Source organism: Ambystoma mexicanum, chromosome 3q (genome assembly GCF_040938575.1).
Source record: "Ambystoma mexicanum isolate Mex_15411 chromosome 3q, UKY_AmexF1_1, whole genome shotgun sequence".
NCBI lineage: Eukaryota > Metazoa > Chordata > Amphibia > Caudata > Ambystomatidae > Ambystoma > Ambystoma mexicanum.
In genome coordinates this window covers 931541027-931555050 of record NC_090926.1, presented here as the reverse complement: position 1 = coordinate 931555050, position 14024 = coordinate 931541027, and the positions used below count along the sequence as shown (strand labels likewise).

Below are 14024 nucleotides of genomic sequence, written 5' to 3'. Positions count from 1 at the left end.
CCCACGGAGGAGGCGCCCGCAAAGGACTTAGAATAGAAGATCACTCATAGGACCGGCTGGTCCACGGTGAGGCATGAACCTGCTTAGAGCACGGGGAAGAGGCCTTGGCATTCAGCCGCACCACCAGTCTACTGTGCCTAACCATCGTCTTCTTGGAGAAGCATAGACATATCTTGTGGTCCTTCCTTATGGTCTGGATGCAGGCAGTAGAGGCATTGCAGGTGCTTGCCTTCAACAAACACATTCCATAGCCTGCACTTGGTGCAAGATTTAAGAGGGATCTTCCTTCCTTCTCCTTCTTCATGGTCGGAGGGTGTAAAGTAGGCCTGATGGGCTTCTGGAAACTTCAACGATCTTCGACCCTTGAAGGTCGTTGAAATTCACTGACAACAGAATTCCCATGTCTGAACAAAAATAGAACCTTTTTCCATCAAAAACTCGAAAGAAAATAGTAGCTTGCAGAGCAAACTCGAGGACTCCCAACACTGAAGCGATCAGTAAAAATCTGAAGGTGGCTGCCAGAGGAGGGGCTTAGAGAGAGGACTGTCATTGGATGGAGGCATTATGACCCAGAGGACAGTGATTGGTTTAAAGGAGAAATACAATTTGTAAGTGAAAGTGAAACTGTTTTTATTTTACAGAGGATTCCCTGCCTGATGACGGGAAATGAGCATGTGAATCCATGCCAGACCCCATGCTGGAGAACCTTTTTTCCACTGGTTCCATTTATTTTTCAGTAGGCTATAGAAATGGGAGGGCTAGTCACTCAGACATTGCCATTACGGAACACCTTTTTGTAAATACCTCAGAGTAGAAAAATGAATCCGTTTTATCTGTTTTTATTTTTACCCACACACACTTATTGCCCCCCTTCCACCGTATGTAACATTAATCTTCACTTCTTCGAAATGTGCATTCTTTGCGTCAGAGCTGGCAGCTTTCTTCTCCATGCACAAGAAGAGTGCAGGAAACAGAGCGCTGTCTGAAATTAGAGGAAAGCACCTCTTAGGATGTGCTGCTAGCACGTTTAGTGCACCAATGCTGACGTCATCACTCACCAAGGAAGCAAACCTTTTCCGATCCTCTAGCAGAGTCGACCTCTCCAGCCACAGCACAAACGAGGGCCCAATCACAGGCGGCAGATATAGCTCAGGAAAGCAGGGCTCACCGTGCACCAGTCTGGTGCCCTCCAAGGCCCACACCGAAGGCAACCAATAACAGGCGCAGGGGCTCCAGGACAAGGGGAAAGCAGCGTCCAAGTCTTCCGAACAGAGCACAGCAGAAGCACATCAGCCAGGTAGCAGAGATGGAATGGGGGTCACACAGCAGCTCGAAGCTTGTCGCCAGTGTAATTAAGTGCACTCGACACTGAGCAGGTGGTTTTCTTTTTTTATTCTTCACAAAATCCGTCAATCTGACCCCCACCTCCACCAACTCCAACAGTCAACTGAGCTGGATCACTAGAACAACTTTTATTACAAACATTCTGCCTACATATGTTAGTTCCATGTACTCATTTTATTTATTGGGTATACATAATGTGCCTATGCAGCAAATGATGTTTCAAGGCGCATAAACCATGTAACCATGGAAACACAGCCAAGCACACCTCAAATGCAAGTATGCTATTTATCTCTGGCTAATCCCATTAAACGTGTATTCAAAACTGCCCTAACCTAAAAGCGCCCATGTGACCCATTTTATTTCTGATTATAGAATACAAGGGAAAATATTGATGTTTGTTTTTGATTGCCTTTTAGAAGTCGTTATCAAATACATTAAAATGGCCAATTGCGGTCAGAATAGAGACGTACCACTGTGAGGAAAAGTCAACAAACTCTGCTGAAAATCTGTCTGCAGGAAGCTGAGGCGAAGGCTCTTCCACCACTTGTTTCAGCTGCTGGAACGGCGTTCCCCAGGAGTCATAGGGAAACTTCAATATGGCCATCTCAATCTACATGAAGGAAGGGGAGAATGGAAGGAGCTTTATTTTAGGAATATACCAAGAGTCAGTTAAGTCATTAAAACAGTAAGTACTTGCAAGTCCCACACAACCAATTTAACCAAGATGTACCAAACAACCAATTACTTACAAAATTTCGACCCAAGATCAAGAACTAAAAGACAAGAAAGCACTCATGTCTTTTCACATAAAAAATGCACTGCCCTATGTTTCTATAAACACAAGGGTGTGCCTGAACATACAAAGTAAAAAAATATCATTTGTGGAGCTAACAGTATTATTCTCCTGGTAGCCTAAACAATAGATTAAATCAAATTCAAAATGTACTGGTCTCTCACCAGTCAAAGTAACCTTTATGAGAAAAAAAGGGGGAAAAGTACATTGGCATAAAATAATTATAAACTTGCTTTAATTGTTAGTTTGTAACAAGACAATGTGTCAATTTAATAAGTACATACAACATGAAAAACATACAAAAACAATGCAATTTACAAAGAGAAAAAAGAAAAAAAAAAAAACAGGACCATTTAGTCCATACAATCAATGCGAGCAGAATTTATGCAAAGGTTCACAGAAGTAGGGGTACAACCCCACTAGGAAATAAACATGGGAACCCAATATATGGGAACTGACAAAAATGATTTGGTGTTAGCAAAACAGTGAATACATTTTAAATCATAAGAGTTTTCCGAGATAGCTAATAAAACTTAAACTATCCCTGTATCTAATTCCTGCTGGACAATAACACCTAATCTTTGGGCTGTTGAAATAGTTAGCACCATTAGATCCCGGCTACATTTTGTCGCAATATAGCTGAAGTTATTCTTGTATTCTTGGTCATCTAAAAATACACACGGTTCATTTCGGACAATGAGTCCGGCCGGAATGGTATTCTTTTTAAGGTACTCCTTAAGGAAATGACCATGGAGCGTGGTACGGAAATTTTTCTTTTTTAATTTAAGTAAGTCATTAGCAGTGTTTCTCACTTTTTGACCCTACGGGCTTAGATGAGACAGGCACTAGCCCAAACACTGCTAATGACTTACTTATGTTCAGGCACACCCTTGTGTTTATAGATGTCTGTTTGCTCCATGTGAGTGCCTGTACGTTTTGGAGTCCCTCTTTTGTTTATACTGCCCTATGTTTCAACACATAAGTGATGAAGACTCTGTGCACCGCAAAGAACTTCAAGAGAGCCACTAATACTGTTTTCTAGTAGAGAAGATGACTCCAGAAACCTGCATAAAAGTCGTTTGAAGATGTGCCAAAGTGGTTGTAACAGGTGTCCAGAAACATGGCTGGCTGTTCCACCTTATGCCACATAGATGTGGATGTAACAGGAAAGCCGAATTCTCAGAGCCTGCATGGCATTAGGTGAGTCAAGCTAGTCAGGGGAAGAGCCTCAGCAGTCTCTGGAAATGCTTACTGAGCTGTGGTTTTGTTAGGGCCCATCTGTGTCCCCCTCACTAATCTGCAGCAAAATGTGAAGTGCAGTGTGCACCAACACACACCCTTTATCACTACAAAGGAGCTGGAGCCTGCGCGGTCCATAAACTCTGGGTGCATGTCTCAATGAACCATGAACGTTGGATGGGCAGAGCAATTGCTGCAGGTCCCGAACATTTCTTCACCCCTTCAGTCATTGACGGCATAGGTGATCAGGTAGGACACTGAAGAAGCGGTTCCCAACTGGCATTTAGATAACTTGAAAACTGGAGATTAGGCTTGATGGGTAGAGGCACAGAATTAAGTGGGTCACTGGGGGGATTATTATTAGTGGGATGTCCTTGAAGAAGTGTGAATACAAAAGCAATCACCCCCATATTTGGGTCATATAGGACTAGTAACCGCAACCACTTCAGTGAGGACTCTGGTCTGTCACTGGTATTGTGCTAGGGAGATTTATCATTTTTACTCTTCATCCCCTCTCCTAGTGAGCCCCCAGCATGTTTTGCTGGACATCCAGACCTTTTTCCTTATCTCCTGAACGAGTGGACCCTTTTTCCCACTCATTCATTCTTATGGGCTCTGTCTTTTGGAACTCTGTTCTCTGCGTTTTCCCTGTAACTACTTTCCTCCATATCTCTTTTAAGGCATCTGTATTTTACTTTTGCTGCATAGAGCTCCTTATGGACAGTGTTGCTGAGAACCCTTTGGGTTCTCCTTTGCAATTCTTTATGTATCCTTACTTTCTACTGTTCTTAGTATCTCTCCTAAAACTTTATATCCTGAGAGATTGGCACATACCACATTACGTGAAGTGCCAAGGGGATACTTAGTGTAACCCCTACTCCTACAATTGATCTGAAAAATAATGATGGTCAAAGTTTAACCCTTAGCCCTCATCTTCCAGAAAAGGAGGTAGATGAAGATGTGGACGAAAATGTAATGATAACCCACCTCCCAATCCTCTGACCTCGCTCCTACCCATTCTTACATATCAGCAGAGCTAATCACAAAATTATTTATTGTGTTTCAAAGTGCCCCCAAGGGAAATGGGGAGGGAACATAGAATGAAGGCAAAAACAATAACAGTGAAGAGAAAGAAAGAGGAGGTCCTACTAGGTCTTGTGAGCATACAGAGCGTGCAAGCGCAGAGAAGAGAGAAGGGGGTGGGGGAGCTAGGGAGTAAGTTGCAAGCATCTGTTAAGTACCTAGCCGAGATAACTTCGTAAGAGAGGTCATCTGCCAATACGATAAGTGTAGGCTTGTAAAGATAGCCGAGGCTTGTGGGCGCCCTAAGGCAAGTGCTAGGATTGGCCAGAAGCTGAAGATGATTAGGGTGGGTGGGGGGCAGGACTTAGAAGGACACATAAGGGCCCTGGTCACCAATCGCAGTGACTGTGGGGTTTAGCAAGGGAAGGAAAGGGGGGGGTGGTGAAAGAAAGTCTTGGGGAGCTTCTGGAATTTGAGAAGATCCAGCTCAAGATAGAGAGGAAGGGGAGGCTGTTCCAGAGAAGGAACCCAGCCAAGGAAAGAGATCAGTCACCATCTCGTTTAGAGAAGCGCATGACACGCAGAGAGTTGGCACCAGTGGAGTGTAAAGATCTTGAGGGAGAGTATTTGGTGAGAGCCAGTTGTAGATAGTGTGGTCCCCGGCCCCAGGCAGCCTTGTGGATAATGCAGAGGGATTTGAATTTGATCCTTGCAGCAACTGGGAGCCAGTGGAGGATTTTAGGGCTGTATAGGTGCAGTCCCTGGGCTTGAGGCCAAGAATGGATAAGCTGGAGGGGGCGTAGAGAGGAAAAGGGTAGATTAAGAAAGAGGCTGCTGCAGTAGCCCAGCCTGGAGAGTACCAGAGCTCTAGAGACATTGAGCTTCTGGGGGAAAGTAAGGAACGGAAGAGGTGGAGTTGAAAGATGGACTTCTTGGCCAGGTCTAAGATGTGAGGGAGGAAGGAAAGGAAGGAGTTGAAGACGACTGCACTGTTTCTGGCTTCAGATGAAGGGAAAGGGGGAGAGCCCATAGAAGTTGGCCAGAGTGAAGGGAAGAAAGAGGGAGCAGGAGTCCCAAGGGAAGGATCTCAGTCTTGCAGGGGTTTAGGCAGAGATCATTGGAGGCACACCGGGACTGGATGGCAGATAAGCAGTCAGAAATGATGCAGGAAGTAAGGAGAGGGTCAGAGGGAAGTTTGAAGAAGAGATGTGTGCGTCATCTGTGGAACACAGGAAGTGGAGAAAGTGGAAATTAGGTGTACAAGTGGATCAAGATAGATGTTAAATAACCAGGGGGAAAGGTTGGAGCAAGCCACAGTTGGAGATAGAAGTGGGAGAAGAGAAAGAGCCTAGGATAACCTTGGATGGGTGGCCCAAGGCATAAACTAAGCGGTATCGCATCGCATTTTGCGATACGATACCGCTGGTTTGCGTTACCCCAGCTCCACTCACAGACCCGGCTTCAATCCGAGGTAAGGAGTCATGCTGGGGTGCTTAGGGGCGGGTGGAGGAGGAGGGTATAGGCCTTCTGCGAGCCCCTTGTCTGCGGGGCTGGGTGTTAGCAAGTGGCCACGGCTAGGAAGAATTATTTCGCATGCCCGTTCGTGTGGGAGAAATATTAATTCCAGCCACATGCTAGTACCCAGCCCCACAGTAAAATGGCATGCTGGCAGATCGCCTTTCAAATATTCTTTCCTTGTCGTGATTCGCGAGAAGGAAGGAATATGTGACATGCCCGCTGCAAGCAGGCTACGTTATTACTGCAGGCCTGGGTGCTTAGAAAGTGGGTGGGAATAATATTTCTCCCGCTCAAACGGACGGGAGAAATATTATTTCTGCCACTTTCCAAGTACCCAGAACTGCAGTAATAACGTAGCCTGCTTGCAGCGGGCATTTAACATTTTCTTTCAGTTTCGTGATTAAAAGTGCCACAAGCACTTTAATCACGAGACCTAAAGAAAATTAAAAATGCCTTCTGCAAGCAGGCTACGTTATTACTGAAGGCCTGGGAACGTTATTACTGCAGGCCTGGGTGCTTAGAAAGTGGCGGTAAATAAAATATGGGCGGGAGATTTATTATTTACTGCTAGTTTCCAAGCACCCAGGCCTGCAGTAATAACGTAGCCTGCTTGCAGAGGGCATTTAACATGTTCTTTCAGTCTCCGTGATTAAAGGTGCCACAAGCACTTTAATTACGAGACTGAAAAAATAATTTAAATGCCCTCTGCAAGCAGGCTATGTTATTACTACAGGCCTGGCTGCTTAGAAAGTGGAAGTATACAATATCTCACCCGCCCAAATGGGGGCGGGGGGCGGGGGGAATATTATTTACCTCCACTTTCTAAGCACCCAGGCCTGCAGTAATAACATAGCCTGCTACAGAAGGCGCTTTGCATTTTTTTTCAGTCTAATGCTTAAAGATGCCACAAGCGCTTTAATCCCAAGACTGAAAGAATATTTAAAATGCCCTCTGCAAGCAGGCTATGTTGTTGTCCTACGGTGACCAGACGTCCCAGTTTTGCCGGGACTGTCCCGGTATTTGGTGCTCTGTCCCCCTTTCACAAGATTATATTCCCATTGGAAACTGCAGTGGTCTCGGTTTTTTGTAGTAGGTCTTTATAGCTTGCAGACAGGAATGCACAATCTCGCACAGAAGAAATGCTTTATTTTACAAATTATGATAGTGCTAGTTTGTAATACATTTATTAGAATAGGTTTCTTTGAACAGCAACACTTAAACCCCCTTCTCCTCTAAACTCTACTGAAGTGTAGTGCCTTGACAGCCACTTTCAAGAGTTAGTCCTCCTTTTATGTTAGTTTCCATGTCCCGGTTTTTTACTTTTTAAATTTGGTCACCCTATGGTGGCCTGATGGGCATTACAAAGACGTTCCATTACGGATCAGGGTGCACTGGAACCCTGGCTTACAGTCTGGTGATTAAAGTGCTTGTGGCACCTTAATCACGAGACTGAAGGATTATCTAAAGGCCCTCTGCAGCACCATGCTGTTATTAGTGCAGGGCCTGAGTGCTTAGAAAGTGGGTGGAAATAATTGTTTAGATATTCCTTCAGTCTCGTGATTAAGGTGCCATGAGCATTTAATCACGAGACTGAAAGCCAGGGTTCCAGTGAAACCTGATCCATTTTGGAACATCTTTGTATGTCAGATAACTGCAGTTTTAAAGCACACTGCTATTCATCTAGATAATCTGATAAAAAGACTGACATGCCAACATTGTGGGACCAGTTTCAAAAATAGTAAGAGGCATATGATGACATCACAGTAGATGTCACATCTATTTTACCCAATGAAATGACAAAGAAATAATCTGGGGGTTAACAGCCGTTTTTTATCACTTAACGGCCAGACAGCAGGAAGTTGAAACAATAACACCCACTGAAAAGCTATAGATACTATATAAAGCCTATGTCAGCAAGTGCCTGCTGTGGAGGAACCCGTGTGAAAAGGCAACGAGGTGATAACACTTCTGTATACCCCAAGGGAAGTGACGACCGGAAGGGCTCCCGCAAATGCAGCTAAGTCATTAAGCCCCAGAACAAAAGTATATATAAATTGCTGTGTTATTATAGAACACTGCAAACTGGCAACATGAGGTAGTTGCTGTGGAAATCCCGGAGGCTCATGGCCCTTATCAAATGAAAAGGCTGAAAGGGCCGGATACTGTCCCTGATTGCAGGGCTTGTTGTTAGCAAGTGGCTGGCAGTAATATTTCTCCTACCCGTTCCGGTGGGACAGATATTTCCAGCCACTTAAGCACATTGCTGTGGGTAATCAGTTGTTCTTTGTCTGTTTTGTAGACATTGGAATGTGTCTGTAGAGGACAATAATAGGAAAGAGTGAACATTCACACTGACTCTGACAACAAACGAAGAGTCACCAGAGAGGTAAGAAAAGCGTAGCCCATCTTTTTATACTAAATATCTTTTGTGTTGGTGTCATAGGCAGCACCGTACAAGACTGGAACAACATTTAAAAGGCATTTTGCAAGCAGGTTGTGTTATGGGGCTGTCACTTGTAGTCTTATATTCAGGGTGGTGCAAATTTTCCCCCAAAGGTGGTTTCTTCAAGTGATTTGTGTTCTTTGCAAATAAACAACCATTTTGTGGTTCTTGAAACACAAAACAAATGTGTACTAATCAGAGCTTGGAAGGTATGTGGTAAATTGCTGGCAAATTCTAGCTTCACTGCTTAACCAAACTGTGTGACCCTGGGCAAATCATTTGATCCAACCCAGCCACACCAGTGTGCTGGCAAGAACAGAAATGTGCATTATTTATCCTTAGGCAGTGTTGGTGGCCTGATGGGCATTACATTGCACAATTTGCTGCTAACTTGCCACTCGGTACTTCAAACAATGCAGTGGAGTCACAAAATGCGGTGCCTGTGCGCCATAGGTTTAGAGAAGAGATTTCCAACCTCTTGGGCACCCTGATGATTTTTCTGTTGGCTTTTAGGTGTCTGGGTCAGCACTCACCCTTTAGATCATTTATTTTGATCTTTTAAATCATCTCAGTTTTTGCTGTCTTGCAGTAAGCCAGACCACAAATGGATGATTACATGTTAACTTGCTGGGTCTATTTGTCTCGCAGATGAAACTTTATGGCCCTAGTAACTGGTAGGTGCTGCATCAGGTCCTCAATGACCTGGGGCAGACCAAGAGACTGGCATCTAGCCATTTGGTTCTGCAGAATAAGATAACTAATGTCCCCAATTTGTCATAAACTCATTGTAGCTACTGTCTTCATCTTGGGCAGTTGCTTGTGACTGCTTTATGGCAAAAATTAGTTAAATGAAACTTGATAATAAAATAAAAAGAACACACAATTGCATCTTTATTGATGTCTTGTTGTGATGGACACTGCACTATGCACCACTGACTGCTGCATGAACCAGCTGCACAGAGCCTTGAACTGAAAAATGTTTGCAGTGCTTTTTTTATCAGATCTATTTATGTAGTCCATTCATGCAGTGAACCTTCACATTTTACACTCATTGCACAAATGTATTACTTCATAGGTACATAGAAATGCTGTATTCTTGCTAATTGTATGTCTTGGGGTAAAACTAACTTCTGGTGACCTTTAAAATAGGAGTACAACATTGCTAATCAAATAGGTGTATTTGCCAATAAAACATATTTTAATTAGAAATTCTGCTAATCAATTTTTGAAAACTAATTTATGCCTTGGTGGCCAGTGAGGAAGGAGGTCAGCCAGTCCAGAGCCTGCTCGTAGAGATACCAAGTGTATCGTGGAGCCGTTTTATGAGGATGGAGTGGTTGACCATATCAAATGCAGAGGATAGATAAAGTAGAATGAGAACAACTGGAGAGTTAGAGTCAAGCGATACAAGCAGTTCTTCACGGGTGTTCAGGACACCAGTTTCCGTGCCTCTCGATGCTCGGAATCAAGATTGATGGTTGTGCAGGCGACCGACAAGCTTGTAAGAGGATTCAATTCAGCACTACAGCTAAGTTAACGCCTAGTCTAGAATACTGAATGAAAACCCTTATTGATATATCTTTAGGTCCAGTTCATGCGTTCTGGATGACTACCCCTATATAACACCCCTCTCTTGGAATCCCCCTGACCCCACTGAGCCAAGAAGTGATTCTGTTTTGCAAGTTTAAAAGGTTTATTTGATAAATTAAAATATATATCACACTTTTTAATAATTTAATAATTGAATATCACCCTTAATCTAATATAATAAAGATTAACAACAGATAATCTGGCACTAGCACACTTCTTTATAATTACTAAGGAGTTGAGATGAAATGGATAAGGTAGCACACTGGTAAATAGGTACAAAAGTATAATGTGGTAGAGGATGCTTTATGTAGGCTCAGGTGGATGCAATATTCAATGAATGCAGTACAGAAAATACGCAATATGATTTCAACCAAACAATGTAATCACTTTTCTCTGGCAATCCCCTTCCCCCCTTGATGCAAGGCAAGGAAATGGAAGGCACACAATTCTCAGAAATGCAATTCAATGTAATTCAGTTCAATCCAGCAAGCTTAGACAACAGAAAACAGATAGGAGTTTTGAAATCACAGGCAAATGCTTTGATAGGTGCTAGCAATGAATGAGAAATATGCTGGAAACGCTTTGAATTCCCTTTCAGAGGTTCAGGATGAGTGGTATCTAGTTAATATTAGTCCAGGCTCACACTAGCAATGATGCAGGGATAGTTAGCAGGTTAAACGAATTTCTGGCCAATGGAAAGCAAACAGCAGCAGTTTTTACATGTGAAGAAATTGCAAATCGCGGTAAAATTCGCGGATGCGTGTTCCGCGATTGCGGCAAAACTATAAGGGGTAGGAATGCGGTTCTTGGTGCGATTCAAAGCTACGATTCTAAGCTATCAAATAAAAGTTATTGCAAGTCTCTAGCACAAACGGTTGCGGAGATATGAGCAATTTAATAAAGGTCGTTTTTGGGTTTGCAAATTTCAAAAGCTCAAAATGACAAGTGCAGCTTGCAACTAGAAAATGACAAGTGACAGCTTTACAAATGACAGGTGACAGTTAGGAGGCAGTTCTACTTAGGTTAAATAGATTGAATTAGATGAATTTAAACTAAAAGCTTGGTTCTACACAGTTTGCTATGTACTCACACTATATTCTTGAGTGAAATGGGCCTCGCCATGGATCTGGTCAGGGTTTTAAACTGGGCTCTGGTCACTCTCTCTGCTGGTCTCTAAGTACAGCACTGCTTTCTCTCTGGGTACAGCACTGCTTTCTCCCTCTGGTCTGGTCTCTAGTTCTGGATAGATTGAAGTCTCTAGTTTGGCTCTCTGGAGGTTGATGGAGGTAAAGTATGGATTTTTCCGGCAGAGCTTCCAGCGGCAGATGGATTTTGAATCTCCCTATCTGTCCTGTCTGTCTGCTTTTATGTGTTTAGAATGTGGGTGTGTTCTAGCATCACTGACCCTACCTCTCTCTCAGCTTCTAATTGGTCAAACTTCCATTTATCATTTGATTGGGGGAATGAAATGAAGTGTCATCAGGATGAGGTCTGTTTATGATACAGAGAACCCACCCCTGTCAACTTTACACACAATCTATATCTGACCTAAAAACATATTTGCACAGGTACACATTTGTTTAAAATTACATATACATGGTGTGGCTGAATTTAGCCATGTCTATGTCCAAATCTGCTCATTCTCGGAGCTTGCATTCAAAGAGTGTACATAATTGACTTTTTAACTGCTTTTTCAATTTCCGACATGGACCCAACTTTACATACATGTGTGCAGGGGGTAGGGACATTAACTGATGAAGTTTCAGATTTTTAACATGCACACATTTAGAGTAATATCCACTTTTCCGCTAAAACCCCCTTGAACATACCACCGGTTCCTACCACGTCTTAAACTGTGGGCAGAAAAATCACAAGAATTATGGTATCATTTATAAAATTTTCACATGTCCGCACTATGAATTATCCCCCTTTTTATAAAACCATATCCTTGCTGCAGGGGTGTGTCTTTTCAGGTCACATGGTACAGAAACCAGTCTTTCCAGTTTCTGCCAAGCCAGCTTGCTTCTCACAGGCAGTGCTCCTCCCAGCTTCTCCAGGAGGAAGCCACTTTTTACGACGTCTGTAATAAAAAACCTTTGCCTGAGTGGAGAGGGCTTTGTTCACTCTCTGGCAGAGCACAGGAAATTCAATTATCAGATAGATGGCATATCCTTAGTGGGGGCAGCAAAAGGAAGGTTGGCCTGGGAACACAGTGGTGACTCAAGTTTCACTGCTGATGGGGTAGTTGCCAGGCAGAATCAAGTTCCTTAAGCCAGACTTTCAGCTAACTTTTTGTTGCTTTTAAAATAACTTGTAATTTTACACATGCAGCTAGAATGCTGATTCTAAGTGCAAAACTATGACATTTCAACAGTTACAAAGGCATGTGACACCAAACATAGGTCACTCATTTAATTTAACATTTTCGATTTTGGTGGTTTTAAATCCAGTTCCAGTTAGGCTTAAGCTGCTGACTCCATAGCATTTTTGTTATAAGCATTGTTTTTGGGCTCTTCATTTCCCAGATTTTGTAGGCACACAAAACTCCATTCTGCCAAATGTCTGCTGGTGTTCAGTGAATATTTTGCACATGTTGCAAGGTTTGAAATAGGCATTTTGCTTGCCTTCAGAAAAACACACAGAGTGGTTTTAAAACGCCGGCTTTTGGATAGTGGTGAGTACTGGTACTGCACTCATTTTTGGGATTTAAGAAATGAATTCCCCGCACTTCTAGGTTGCATTTGGCAATCAGCATTGCCATTCCCAATGGTTTCAGGCTACTGTGCGGGTAGTCCAATGGTGGTTTTAAAGCGCTTTGAAGCTAACCGGCGCTACTGTTTTTCCTTTGGCAACGCATTTCCCTCATGGCAACCCGGCCTTTCATTCTCGCACTGGTGGGTGGCAAGTGAGGCAACCATTTTGGTGGGCGCACAAACTGCGCAGCTTTCCTGGATTTCGGCGCACATGTGGGTTTTCCGCCATCTTGAATTTCCTAAACCCACAGCACCAAATGTTGTAGCAGGATAGCTTAAACGTGGGTCAGGACACCCAACAAGTCCCCCCCACGCGACTGCACTTTGAATTTGAGTCGATGGGGAGTCGCGTGCACAAGGGTTTTGACCCATGCACCGGTCTGTCCGCATAATCTTCTTCCTCTTCTGTAGATGGCACAGTTCAGCATCTTCTTCTCCATCCGGTACTGATCGATCGGTTCTCCTCGCCGGTCCTGATGGGAGTATTGGGCGGTCCACTGGGCCCATTGGATCTCCGTTCCCGGTCTCCGGATCGTCCTTCTTGGTCATCCTTCATGGTTTCATCTCTCCTAGGATGATAAAGCAAAAGCGGCAATATCTACTCATAGACGATTTTTCCACCACTGTTGAGATAGTGGGGCAGCATATGCATTTCATCATACCAAAACATTACATTCTTATTTTGATAAAAACAGTAAGACTAAGAGACAGTTTCATACAATCACAGTATGTTAGAGACTAGATGTGGTATGTTTTATGATTGGAACTGAATTAGTCTGATACAGTACCCGCTAGGATTCCAGAGGATTCCTCCAGTTGTTGCAGAGTGTGCCTGGGATGGCAACATTTCAACTGGTTTATGTGGACCCACTTGTCTTCCCCCTCTGCCGAAGGACCTTTGGGGATGTGGATTTTGTAGGCCACAGGGGAGATCTTATCGACGATCTCAAAGGGTCCCTTCCATGTAGGCAAAAATTTGCGCTGCTTGGCCTGGTTCCTTTGGAAGTTGTATAGATAGACCCGGTCTCCCACCTGATATTCCTTCCTGGAAGTTTTCAGGTCATAATGGGTCTTCATGCTATCAGTCGATCTTTCTAGATTCCGCTGAGCATAAGCAAAAGCATGTTGGAGGTGTTTCCTTAAATTCTCTACATACTCATGAGTAGTGGAGGCATTTATCAGTGTCTGCTCTTGGGTCCTGTAGAGCAAATGCTGAGGAAGCACCATCTTGCGCCCCGTCATCAACTCAAATGGTGACATTTTGGTTGCAGATGAAGGGGTAGATCTGATGGCCATTAGGACCAGAGGTAATCGGATATCC

The 14024-nt window shown here is 43.6% G+C and overlaps 1 protein-coding gene across 1 annotated transcript in view; it reads right to left on the bottom strand.

The window, feature by feature from the left end:
• MAP2K6 (mitogen-activated protein kinase kinase 6) overlaps positions 1 to 14024 on the bottom strand; it is a 563107-nt gene that overhangs the window by 115134 nt on the left and 433949 nt on the right. Inside the window, exon 10 of the mRNA XM_069655081.1 lies at positions 1815 to 1954. Within this exon, the coding sequence (XP_069511182.1) occupies positions 1815 to 1954 (140 nt within the window). The remainder of the gene's footprint in view (positions 1 to 1814; positions 1955 to 14024) is intronic.